A 13,708-nucleotide genomic window follows, 5' to 3' on the forward strand; every position below is an offset into this window, starting at 1 on the left:
AACCAATCTACATCAATTATAATCCATTTTGTTCTTTTTTTTTTTTTTTAATCATAGGAATTGAAAATAATTTCAGCAGTTTAACAATCCGCACATCCTTACCTAATCAATTGAGCTTGAGCCAGACCCCTCTTGACCTTTCAATTTATCGTTTGTAGCTTAAACTAACTTGATCAACCTTTTCAATATTAAACTATTGAATTAAATAATGTATTTTAAGATTTTAGTATTTAAAATACTCATAAAAAATGTTTAGAATATCCCTCTGTTTGAAACTCAATCCAGACTAAATCAAATAGAATGTTAAAAAAAAACAAATTCAATTAGAATTCATTCAGATCTTGAATTTATAACCTACGACATTAATACATTATACATTTCCAAATGTACTATGACCTTTCTGACTGGGATTATTAAGCATATTTTGTTATTTTTACCACTTAGCAATTTTTTTGACACAGTAGGTGTTTTTTTAAGAGATAATTATACTTGACTAGATAGGACAATTGCAAATAATAAGTTTTTTTTCTCTTAATATTAATCCAACTAAATATTGAGATCTTGAACTTAAATCAATAATTAAATTAAAATAACTTTGCATCAATTAATTCATACGTGTATGCTTTTTTTTGTTAAAAAAGATGGTCCTAAAAATACTTACAAATTACTATCAACAAGATCTTCATCAATAATTGGATCAACCTTTATTGACATCCATATATATATATAGCACTTAACTTATTTACCACATCCTTTAACTAAATATATTAATGAGGTTATAATTGTACAAAATTATACCAATGTTTGGACTTTATCTGTTTAATTATTACTATCTAAAATCGTTATTGAAAAATAATGAAACTTTTTAGTTTGTTATATTATAAAATATATAATTTAGCCTAATTGTATATTATTATTCTTTAAAATTGTATTTTACCTTAAACATTATTTTTTACATAGGTTATGTTTAATAAGATTAGCTGAAAGTTACAAAGTGAAAAATTAGCTTATAAAATTATAATTATTTGGTAGAACTAGTTATTAAAGTAGTTAAAAAATATAAAATAACAAAAAAAATAAAATTATGATTTATTTAAAAATAATTATTAAGAATTTGATATATATTAAAAATAAAAAGGAAATAAAATATAAAAAAAACTAAAAACTAGCATTTAAAAAATACAATTTCAAGTAGTGCTTGAAAAAACAATAAAATTATTATAAAAAACTTATTTATCGAACATTTAAACAAATTTTGTAGTTGGTAAAAAAAGTTACAAACTAATTGAAATATTTGGTCAAACATAGTCTTAAACATTGTTAATATTATAAAAACCTCTAATTAAATAATTATAAAATTCTACATCATACAAAATTATTTTAGAAATATTGCTATACCACCTGTGTTGATTTTTAAGGTATTTTTAAAGTTAAATAAATATACTTTCAAATTAAATAAAAGGAAGATTTACATGATTAACGACGTGGTATAAAATTTTATTGTGTTAACACATAAAACAATGATATATTTAGTGGAAAAATTCATATTTAATTATTTTTATGTAAAATTGTCTCGGGTACCAAAAATCATCCATTGGAGGTTTGATACCTGATGTTGACTCTTTACTATTTGAGGTTATAGTATGTTTTAAGAGTTAAATTATTCATCCATCAAAGGAGTACGTGAACTAGGTTCAGAATGTGAAGGCACAATTGACTTTATATCCCATTTAAGCATTAGAGCATTGCAAGGGCATTTCCCTGATACAAAAGGATCAAGAATGACCCACCTCTGGTAGTCTAAGTGCGGAACAAATAATTATTAAAAACACCTAAGTAATAAACCAACTCTAAGATGAGTTTTGTTGCGTCAATATGATATGATAATCTTTTATCCTGCATTCCTACCCTTTATCCCATCCTATTCAGAGGAATTTGAGTTAGGAAATGATATAAGATGAGTCTCTTTCTTTTCTCTTTCTCAAGTTATTCCTATTACATCTATTTGATGTGGTTAGAATATGATGATAAAATAATAATTATGCATCCTATCATATTGTAATCAATTATTTATTACATTAATTAAGTCAAGATATGATAAATTTTTCTTACCCTTATTTTTTAAAATTGTATATATTAAAAAATATTTATTTATTATAAATTTTAGTCATATAAAAAATATTTATCCTGCATATTAGAGACTCTAAAATACTAGTCTCATCATAACTAAGAAAAGTTATTTAAAAAAAAAACACTTGAAAAAGACGTGAATGACAGTGGTTTCCGATTATGATTATTATTATTTAAAAAAGTGAACACAGCTAAGAGCTACCACAGCATTGACAGCAAAAGCTGGGCGGGAAGGGACGGAATGGTTCTCAAGTTGAGCCACAGATCATTGTTAATTTGTTATTCGCATCCTTAAAGTATATATTTTTCTATTTCTTTGTTGGAAAATATTTTTGAGAAGCTGAGAAAAAGTTATTTAAAAAGAAAGCCTTGTGTTCTGCTTCTGCAAGTGATAAACTCCCAATATAATTGGAACTGGTTGTGCTTTAAATAGAACCGCTCACCAAAACGGTGTCGTCGTCCTCCTTCAGTCGCAGCCTCTGTATCCGCGAGACCCTAATCGCCGCCGACCGCTCCCCCTGCAGGTACTTCGCCGGAGATTCTCTCCGGCTTCACCTTCTCGTCTACAAGTTTTTTAAGTTTTTTAATATTTAAAGGCTGTACTCAAAATGCCCTATTTTTAGCTTTTTCTATATGCCAAGTGGGTTTTGGGTTTGTGTAGTTTATATATATGAAAAAGTCACCCCAAGTCAAGACACACGGACTTGGAAGGTTGTTGAGGCAAAAACTATTGTTTGAATAAAAACTCGTTTTCATCACAGGAGCAGCTCTATTCTTCTTGTGCCAAGTAAGAAAAGTTGGGTTGGGGTAGGTTGCTTCAGTTAGAGATCAACGTTGTTATTTTAGATTTAAGCAGTTTACTTAGTAATCCTATGGAATCAATGCATGCTAGGAAGTGAGAAACTGGGTTTTTACCTTTGGATTTGACTCATCTAAAGTAAATGGAGTGGAGTGTATTAATAATCACAACATATGAGAATTGAGATTGTAACTAACTTTAGAGTTCGTTGTGTATGCGTTTGATTTTATCACAATTCTCAACAGTTGAAAGTGCACTTCCTCATCTTTAAAGGAGCTAAATCCTTGTCTTTGATTGGTACTAGTTTAGTTTCTTTTCTCAATGTAGTGATGAAGTCAAGTGTGGTTTGCTAGATATGTTTATTTTATATAAACTATAAAGGAACATATTACAGCAGGAAGTTGGAAGATTGAGTAACTAGTTCGCCACCCAATCTCAATGATAAAAGGAATGGTTTTACTTGGTGAATATGTTGTTTTAGTATTTATAGGGCTTATATGATTGCTGCAACAAACAGCTTGAACTCATAGCTCTCATTTATAGTCTCTATAAGATGGAGGTTTGCAAGGTCTTAGCCTCCCTCTTTTTGGGTACATATTTGTTGCTGTTGTTATTTTGTTTAATTATAAAGTCGCTCTTTACTTGCTGGTATTACTGAAGCCTTCCCCTTGTTTGCAGATTCACCTAATGCAGTTCATGAGATAACAATAGTAAGTAACAGGTGTCCCCCTCCCCCTCCCTCCCACCTCTTATGTATTTATATTCTTACAGCCATTGCTTAGCCTTGGCCTGCTTATTTAAGTAATAGAAGCAGATCCTGTTAGTAAATCTTAAATTTGCTTGGTATCATAAAGGAAATTTATATGCATTGGCTTGCCTAAAACTAAAAGCTCTTTGGATTTGAAAATGGAATTTTCTCTTCTATACCTGCCTATCATTGTAGGCAGTAGCAAATAAAGTTGAAACTTAACAATCCTGTTTTGTTGGAACTTAGAAAGAGAATGTAATTTTTTTATTATTTTGGAATGAATCCCTTTTCAGCTTTCCCTCTAAGCCAAATGGGTTTTTGGTTTATGTTGTGTTATATATATGTAAAAGTCAGCTCAAGACGAGGCACACAGACAAGGAAGGTGTTTGTGACAAAAACTAAGGTTTGAATATGCTTCAAAGTGCACACCTAGTGTTGTCAGGGCACACCACCATCTCAGGTTTTGCCTTCAGACCCTCTAATCCCTCTATTAAGACAACCTCTTCACTGGGTTTCTACATGGAGCAATCTCCTCCTTTAAAGCTAAAGCAGTGTCACCAACCCCATCTTGCTTGTCAAGCAACAACACAGGATGATACAGTTTCTCTAAGGTTATTTTTGCGTTGTTATTTGTGGCGCTTGTTTTGTAATTGTTGGGGTTTTGACCCTTTTCTCAGCTTTCTTCAACTTAGGCAGATAAATGTAAAATATCTGGTCTTTAGATGTTTCTGAAACTGAAAATCACGTGAAAAGCCCCAAATTTGGTATTGGTGTGTGCAGGAATAATGAGTCACCTGTTCATGGACTATCTGAAGTGGTTGTTGGGGTTCTAGGAGGAGGGCAACTTGGTCGTATGATGTGTCAAGCTGCTTCTCAGATGGCCATTAAAGTCATGGTTTTGGATCCACAGGAGAATTGCCCTGCTAGTTCCCTATCTTATCATCATATGGTTGGAAGCTTTGATGACAGCACTACAGTGGAGGAATTTGCCAAGAGGTTAAATATTTTGTGCAATTGATGTTGTTTTGAATTTGTCATTTTCTATGCGACTTATTGGAAAGTATGATGCTCAGATGTGGAGTATTGACTATTGAAATTGAACATGTTAATGTTGATACATTGGAAAAACTTGAGAAACAAGGAGTTGACTGTCAGCCCAAAGCCTCTACAGTAAGAATTATTCAGGTGATTGTTTTTCTGGTTTTCGCTTGTAGTATTAATTGAGAAAATGAATAACTAGATATATCCACCTTATGCAGAGCCTACCCATTGTAGTAGGATCATATTTCACCTTACATTGACTTGATGATTTCAATAATTTTAAAGATAAGAGTAATGTTAACTGAATAGTTTCCTTGACATGACTATTTAACATATTATAGGATAAGTATCAGCAAAAGGTTCACTTCTCCCAGCATGGCATTCCACTTCCTGAGTTTATGAAGGTCTGTACTGTTTATCTTGGTTATAATAGTATTTGAAAATTCATCTTTAGGATACGAATTGAGGATAAGTGAATATGTTTTGAACAGATAGATGATCTCGAAGGTGCTAAGAAAGTAGGGGAGCTCTTTGGCTATCCTCTTATGATCAAGAGTAGGAGATTAGCTTATGACGGGCGAGGAAACTTTGTCGTCAAAAGTGAAGAGGAACTTCCTTCTGCTGTGGATGGTAATTAATTTTTTAACAGGTGTATTTTTTTTCTTTTCTTTTCTTAAGAAAGGGAGAACAGGGAAAAACTCATCTTTGAATTCATACTTGTCCTTCATTAGCCAAAAGAAAAAGAAAAACATCTTCCTGCCTATTTGATATGTGCACACTTTTTCCATTTTTTTACTCTTCTTCCTTAACCCCCCACTCCCCCCATTTTGCAGCTCTTGGAGGATTTGGTCGTGATTTATATGCTGAAAAATGGGCGCCTTTTGTCAAGGTCAATGTCTATATTTTTTGCTGCTGATAGTGATTTTTCAATCCATGATTCACTAATTGTATGATGGAAGGTGATATTACTGGTGCTAAGCTAACAAATCTTGAGTTTTTGTAAATTGTGGTCAATTTATTAACTTTTCTGAATCTGAAAGGATTGTTTCTATTGTTGAGTATGGTTATTGATCAGTCTCTACTGTATTTACCTTTGATAACAGTTTTCCTTTCATGAATGTAAATTATTTTGGGATGTAACTTATTCCCAATGCCATAATATGCTTGCTTCATTTGCGAAGTTCTCTTACTATTAAATCTCCTTCCTTTCAAAGAATTATATTATACTCCATAGTGCTTTCATGCAATTTACTTATCTGAAACCTGCCTTTCAATTGTTCAAAAATGTTTTTTATTTCTTAAAACTTACCAATTTTGTCATGTTATTTATGAGTTTATGGACCTTACATATTTTTCTCCCAAAATAATGACAGGAACTAGCTGTCATTGTGGCGAGAGGCAGAGACAATTCAATTTCATGCTATCCTGTTGTTGAAACTATACATAGGTAACTTGCAGAACACATGCATTCTATTAATTTGAAAGATTTTAAATCAAGAGTTCCCACAGATTAAATTCAAAATCTCGGTTATGGTAATCTCGCTAATGACTAATCTGATCGGCAATGTATCATTTCAGCTTTCTTATATATCTACTTAAAGATTTATGTTTTGTTCTAGGGACAACATATGTCACATAGTTAAGGCTCCGGCTAATTTGAAATGGAAGACGAGGGAGCTTGCCTCGGAAGTAGCTTTGAATGCTGTTAACTCTCTAGAAGGTGCTGGTGTGTTTGCAGTTGAATTGTTCTTGACTAAGGATGGACAGGTTGTGACTTTTTTCTTCATCAACTCTGGAAATGCCTCAATGTTTTTGTTTTTTGTTTTTTCTTGACTGCTGAATTGACTTCTTTTTACAAGTAAATTTTCTGCCGTTGCAATGCAAATGCATTATATTTGTTTGTCAATCCCCTGATAGTGACCATGCCTGTGTTTCTTCACAGATTTTATTAAATGAAGTGGCACCTAGACCTCACAATAGTGGTCATCACACAATTGAATCTTGCTATACCTCACAATATGAGCAACATTTGCGGGCTGTTGTTGGTCTTCCACTTGGTGATCCATCACTGAAAACTCCAGCTGCTATCATGTACAATATATTGGGTGAAGAAGAGGTACTATCAGCATAAAGTATTTCCCCATTTTCCATTCCTTTCACCTTTGTCATTAATCTGAACAAAAGTCTGGTTTTCTCCCATACCTGATGAGGTGATGGTATTATATTTGTTTGGGATTCATTATTATTATTATTATTTGGTCCATGGTTGGAAGAGAGTTTGAAATTGAACGTCAGAACGTAAGAAAGTCAAATTAGATGTAAAATCTTCTCTGCTGTCATGAACCTGCAAACAATGATTGACTTTTTTTCATGTTATATATTTGGTTCATAGTTGGATGAAGGTTATGCAATTAAAGGCTGCTGTCTGCTGAGTGCTCCTTTTAATTCATTTACTTGTTTTGAAAAGATCATTCTCTTTAGTTACCATTGTTTCATACTCTAGTCTGTTAAATTTGCTAAATGATTTTAGGGGGGTCTTGGTTTTCAATTAGCTCATCAATTGATCAAAAGGGCATTGACCATCCCTGGGGCAACTGTTCATTGGTATGATAAGCCAGGTAAACTTCTAGTTAAGCAGCAATTTCAGGTTGATTACTCCCCTCTTGTTTGTTGTTTAATCACTTGTATTTTTTTTAAAAGGCATTTAATCACTTGTATGACTAGTAAATAACACCATCATAATAATTTGTCAGAGATGAGAAAGCAACGAAAGATGGGCCATATAACCATTGTTGGGCCTTCCCTTAGCAATATTGAAAGCAATCTTGCTGTATTGGTGGAAGGGAAAGAATTAGATGGCAAGACTGCAGGTTAGTGACGGACTTTATTCCCTTATAGTTTATCTTTGTAGTTATTTATCTTATGTTGCTAGACCAATGAAGGAAGATGGTTTCACAGTCAACTCCATTTAATATCTTTATTGACTCATGCAATAACAATAATTGCACATGTACAATGAGTAGTTCATAGCTACATTGCCGCTTTAGTTAGACTAAGGATATGAGTAATATTTGAAGCACCTATCAGTTTACAAAGCACGGACACTCCTCTTGCTCTAGATGTTGTAGTGCAAGACATGTTTGTAGCATACCTTATGCGACTTTTTTGGACACTTCTTACTAGGCATCCTATTAAATTTATATTTTGTTGACTTGTTGTCTTGGACACTTGAGCAAACACCTGTGTACAAATTTGGATATTACCTGCATTTTGTAATGACACTGGTGAGACAAATTAATTGTTTCTTCCTCATATTTCACTAAAAAGTTGTTAGTAGCTAATGAACAGAGAGAATAAAATAAGATTATCATAATGACATTATTTTTATTGTTATTATGTCTCATCCTTATATTGCTTTCAGTCATCCCTTCTGTGTGTTGCTATCTACTCTTTGACGAAGATCAGAAACTACCGTTAACCATTCTCTTATAATTAAGGAAACTGGAGAGGAGCACTATATTTGAAATTTTGAAGTTAAAATTTTGTTATTCTCACACTTTATGCTTTGTTTTATTTGATAACTGTAGTTGCACCACATGTGGGGATCATAATGGGTTCTGATTCAGATCTACCTGTTATGAAAAGTGCTGCTGAAATCTTAGAGATGTTTGGTGTGCCTCACGAGGTAAAATTGTTCTAATTTCCCTGAGGTGGTTTGTTGTGTATGAAGTTGTTTATCCTTAAATATAATGTATATATGTACCAAATTTCAGGTAAGAATAGTTTCAGCTCACAGGACTCCAGAATTGATGTTTTCTTATGCCTCATCTGCTCATGAACGAGGCATACAAGTCATTATTGCTGGTGCTGGTGGTGCAGCTCACTTGCCTGGTAAATTATTTAAATTTTGCTATGTATAATTATCCCAAGGTAGTGTCTTTTTGCCATTAATAAAGCTTCAAATCTCAGGTATGGTTGCTGCCCTTACTCCCTTGCCTGTTATTGGCGTTCCTGTGCGTGCTTCTACCTTGGATGGGATTGATTCACTCTTGTCAATTGTCCAGGTATGTTGGTTCAGCCTCATTGGTGGCGGTGCTAGTGGCTTCCTTTTGTCCATCTTCAAAGTTTACCCTTATTTTGCCTTGCTTTATATCTGTTTTGAGTAACCTGACATGAATCAACCGAAGAAGTGGAATCATTGTCAAATTCATTGTCTTAGGAACCAGAGTCACCAAATATCAATTAAACGGTAAAAAATGCAACAAGAGAGGTATGGAACATGTATTATTCATGAAATGAGGGAATTACTGTGGAAGAGTATCCCTAATGAGTAATGCCACAGAGTGAGGCTCCTACAGAGAGCTGCTGCTCTCTATCCACAACCAACACAATGATTTACCTCCCATACCCTCCTCACACACCCACAGCTTATATGTTAACCCAAAATCCCTAAAAAACAGTTACTCTCTCTCTGCCAGCACAGCACCCCACCTCACACCTTCCTGACTTCCCTTTTTCATCTCCTAGTGACCAGTCGACCAGATGATCCTTTGGGCTTGATAAATTGGTTTAGGCTCTAACAGCCAGCGACTACATCAATTGGATAGGGCTTAAGAAATTGCACCAGTGACTTAGGACTGCATCAAATTATTAAAGCTGGTTTGTAACATGTACATAGTGTTGGCTCAGGTTTTTTTGAGTTTCTTTTAAGAAAAGAAAAAAGTCGAGTTAAATCCAATTTTTATAAAGTTCTTAAATTTATTTATTTTTAAATAAACAAAAGCTCAAAAGTAGTAGAGCTTCTATAGAAGTTAAGAGGTAAAAAAGATTGAACCAAACACTACCATAGCCTTTTCTTGCTAACAAATTCATTTGTTTGCTGTGCAGATGCCGAGAGGTGTCCCTGTTGCCACTGTTGCAGTTAATAATGCAACTAATGCTGGATTGCTGGCAGTGAGGATGTTGGGTGTTGCCAATGATAATCTTCTGTCAAGGTTTCCCTTCCCCCTCTTCCTTTCTGTATAATCTGTGATGTAAAATTTGTTCATTAAAGTAAAGTTCGCAAAAAGAAATGGAAACATAATCTCACTTTCCATTTACAATATTGTGCAGGATGAGTCAATATCAAGAGGCCCAAAAGGAAAGCGTATTGGGCAAAGGAGATAAGTTAGAAAAACATGGCTGGAAATCCTACTTAAACAATAGTTAATTATCCCCATTAATTTGGTGATTATTTTTTAGGCTCATTTCTCATTTTTGGTCAACTACAAAATTTTGATAGAAAAGATTTCACATGGAGGGTGTATAGACCCATGGTATCAATAAGTAGGTTAAGAATAATTCGAGCTATATGTTTTGTTACCTAAATCAACAGGTTTTCTATTTTCTATTGCTAACATATAGCAACAGATGAAAATTGTGTAATCTGGCAGAAAATCCTTGTATTCACATTGATATTGACTGTTATCAAAATAAGTCCCTGCCAGTGTTGTGGGATAGATTTGATCAGCTGGAAAGCAAATGATGAGCCAAAATGTAGAACTTGTATTTTATTTTGGTTGCTAGGTGAAGTTGGGAACAAATTTTGGTTTTATATTTTCCTTTTGGTCCATAGTTTTTTGGTTTTATGAATCTTTGGCCCTTTTATCCCTTCACATTTTTAAAGGTCTTTGGTGGTAGTTTTCTCTGGCTTTGATAGTGCTTTGTTACATGTCCATGGTAGTTTGTTGTCCACTCACTGAGCAATAGGTATTGCAAATGTTTTGACAAATACTTTTAATTGACTTTACTTTCGTTGCTGATTCTAACATAGTTCGTCAGCATTAATAGTGTGGCCAATAACTGGGATCATTCAGCGATGCAGCTTCAGTGTTGTATGAGATGGATACTGAAAAAGTGGGAACACTGTGGACTGCATTCCTTATTACAGGGACGTACATAACATTTATAATATTAAAACTTTTAAAAACAATAAGTTCATTTACTGTTTTTTTCAATTTTGGAATCTATTTAACAAGTGTCTTATGAGTATATGACTCCTGTCTCATAATGTAGTTTAAGAAGAAAAATTGAATTCTAGAAAGTATCATTTTAGTTTTTAATACAATTTTAATTACTTTTTTTTTACTTATTTTCTTAATAAGTGTAATTTTAGTTTTTTAATATAATAATAATAATAATATTAATTTTGTAAAATTATTTATTTATTTTCTTTGGTCTATATAAAATACTATAGGGCGGTGCTTATTATGAGACAAAGAATAGTATTTTCTTAAATTATAATGATTTTATCATAGAAAAAAAAAGGTTATAGAAATGAGTATCCTCGTGATTCCAAGAAAAATAAAAAGGTATTAGTGAGAATTGAGATGCTATAAAAAAATTGTTTGTGGCATTCTGTTTTTAAATTATCAACAAATATTTTATGAACATTCTTAGCATTCAATTAAATAAATAAAAAGAATACATCCCAAGAACAATTTCTGGATTCAATATTGTAATGTGCTCATTGAGTAATGAATCCAGAAAGTGAACCAAAATAGCTTCTGGGAGAATGATAAAAATTGAACAAAATAGTATGTTGTTTCCATAATAAAAAAAGTCAATATATTTTTTGGTCAGGTAGGTTTGAAATCCGAATCTAATTTTGAACTAAAAAATAACACACTATAATTTTATATATGGACGAAAAAAAACAAATATTTACAGGAACAAAATTTAAATTTTACCAATTTTATAAAGATAAAAAATTCATTTTAACCTTAAAAAAAACGGCACGAAGCACTAAAAACTTGAGAGGTAGAAAGGGAAGGAGGTTAACATTTACTTTTGTTGACTTTTTTAAATGCTTTAATGTTAACCATGAGATATATCCAATGGTCTAAGATGTTGCTGGAGAGAAGCTTTACACGAAAAGATTCGAATCCATATAATTTACTTAGACTTTTTTTTGTTGTGAATATTTAGACTTATAAAATGGCATGTAATCTTTTTTAGAGGTTCATCTTTAACTTATATTTAAATAATTTAAAAAAAAACCTTATTTCAACAAATTTCATAATTAAATTGTCTTGTATATTGTAAATCATGGATCCTTTTGTACGTCATAAGACAACGTTTATGTCAAGGGGCAGCGTGTGTCCTAAACCAAAGATGGATTAACATTCAACCGGACTTCATCGTTAAAAGCATTTTGAAGGAACTAAACTTTTGTTGTGAACAAATTTTAATTAGTATTCGAATTATTAAAATTGAGATGAATCTGTTTGATTTAGTTTATTGGCTTAGGGTTGATCTTGTACCATTTTCAATTGAGATTTTCACAACCCCTTTGTCAGTGAACCAAAATAGCTTCTGGGAGAATGATTAAAATTGAACAACAGCCGATATGTACTGATTAGTACATTTCTTTTATTTATTTATTTTTTATTTACTATGGTGACAAAGGTCAAAACTAACGATCTCATGTAAACTACTCAAATCCTCCACTGCTAGGTTGATCCTAATGAATAAATCATAAATCTTTTTTATTTTGCTAACCATTAAAATTTGAAGGTGTTTATTAAAAGTTGTAACATTCAATGTAATCAAAGCATCTCTTTAGCATTATTGCTGTTGTTAATATGGATTGTACAGTGGAGACAATTACTATTTCTTGTTTCGTCTCATGGAGGCAATCCCATAATAAAGGGCTATAATGTACAAAACAAAAACCTGAGCCCAACTTTTCACGTTCGTTTTTATTGCCGGAACAAAATGATCTGGGTTGGTTGACATAGTCATGGTTGTAGGGTCCGTGGCGAAGACTTGAATCGTGATAAAGTAGCATGACAAGAAACATAACAAAAAGTTTCTGAAAGTAGAGATGTTGAACGTGAATAAACTAAATTATGGGACTCATTCAACTAGCCAACTAGGACTTGGCACTTGCAAATTTCATGGAAATTTCGGGTTGATGTGTTTGATTTTAAATATCTACAGGTTTTGAACAGTATAATTTACTCTCCTGATCTTGAAACCGCGGGGTTTTGGTCAAAACCAAACCTACGTTCAACAAACCAAAGCCTACTTTGTTATTATGCCCGTATATATATAAACATATAAACTCATCATATTCATACATAATAATACTCTCCACCGTCATTGCCATCTTTACCATTCAAATATCTTCTTTTGAATTCGAGAAACTTTCTTGATTCTTTTATTTTTTGTTCCATCAGGAGCTAAAATCTCATATAGGTGTCTATTCCCTCATCACAATAATGGGTCGCTACACGAAGATGTTGATGTTCACAACAATTTTACTATTGGGTTTACAACAAATATGGGCATTTAGGCCATTGAAAGAGGATCAATGGTTGAAGCAGAGGCTGGTAATACAATCACTACAAAGAGGCCACGTGCAACATTCTGAAAGAAACCCATGTTCCACCGTTCCTGGGCGCAGTAAGGGACGCTGCACTTCTGAAATCAACGTTGCCGATCACGTTGCTCATGCACCACCACTAGAAGTTGCCAATTAGTTCGGATCACCATCTTTTCCACAGTATATATATTTCTACCTCGTGAGACTCAAAAATATGTCTCTAAGTTCTTGATCCATCAACTTCAGCCTCGATATATCTTATGATAATCTCTCATTCATATTTTTTATTATTGACACGAATAAAAACAATATTATAAATTTATAATAACTTACGCATCATGTTTAATTAATTAAGTTCATTCATATTATTAAGTCAAAGTTTGTGTGTATATGTAATATACAAGAATATATACGTAACATATTCTTTTGGGATGATTTGTAGGTGATAATATTTTGGTTTAACTAAAATAAAACAATTCCATTCTTTAATTTGCTTATACCTCTCTGTGATTCTATTTTTTATTCTCTCGCTCGATTTAAGTTATTTTAAACATTTATTGATTATATTGTATTATTGTTTGTGCCGTGGTCTTCATTACTTCCATAAATCTTGCCGTCAAATTTG

General features: G+C 32.6%; 1 protein-coding gene across 12 annotated transcripts; it reads left to right on the plus strand.

The window, feature by feature from the left end:
* The first annotated feature begins 2,338 nt into the window (after nt 1-2,338).
* On the plus strand, nt 2,339-10,331 carry LOC114403281 (phosphoribosylaminoimidazole carboxylase, chloroplastic-like). 12 transcript variants are annotated; one of them, XM_028366136.1, is made up of 19 exons: nt 2,339-2,654; nt 2,754-2,917; nt 3,608-3,650; nt 4,028-4,288; nt 4,458-4,673; nt 4,751-4,862; nt 5,060-5,122; nt 5,210-5,348; nt 5,552-5,607; nt 6,092-6,165; nt 6,338-6,485; nt 6,661-6,834; nt 7,249-7,336; nt 7,472-7,588; nt 8,306-8,403; nt 8,492-8,609; nt 8,688-8,782; nt 9,606-9,712; nt 9,831-10,331. In XM_028366136.1, the coding sequence occupies exons 4-19, from the start codon at nt 4,089-4,091 to the stop codon at nt 9,925-9,927; spliced, it is 1,902 nt and encodes a 633-aa protein (XP_028221937.1). In that variant the 5' UTR covers nt 2,339-2,654; nt 2,754-2,917; nt 3,608-3,650; nt 4,028-4,088; the 3' UTR covers nt 9,928-10,331. The 12 variants fall into 12 exon arrangements, with proteins under 12 accessions (XP_028221937.1, XP_028221938.1, XP_028221932.1 ...); XM_028366137.1 differs by having other exon boundaries at nt 3,608-3,639; nt 3,971-4,288; XM_028366131.1 differs by having other exon boundaries at nt 3,608-3,639.
* Nucleotides 10,332-13,708: the final 3,377 nt, after the last annotated feature.

Source organism: Glycine soja, chromosome 20 (genome assembly GCF_004193775.1).
Source record: "Glycine soja cultivar W05 chromosome 20, ASM419377v2, whole genome shotgun sequence".
NCBI lineage: Eukaryota > Viridiplantae > Streptophyta > Magnoliopsida > Fabales > Fabaceae > Glycine > Glycine soja.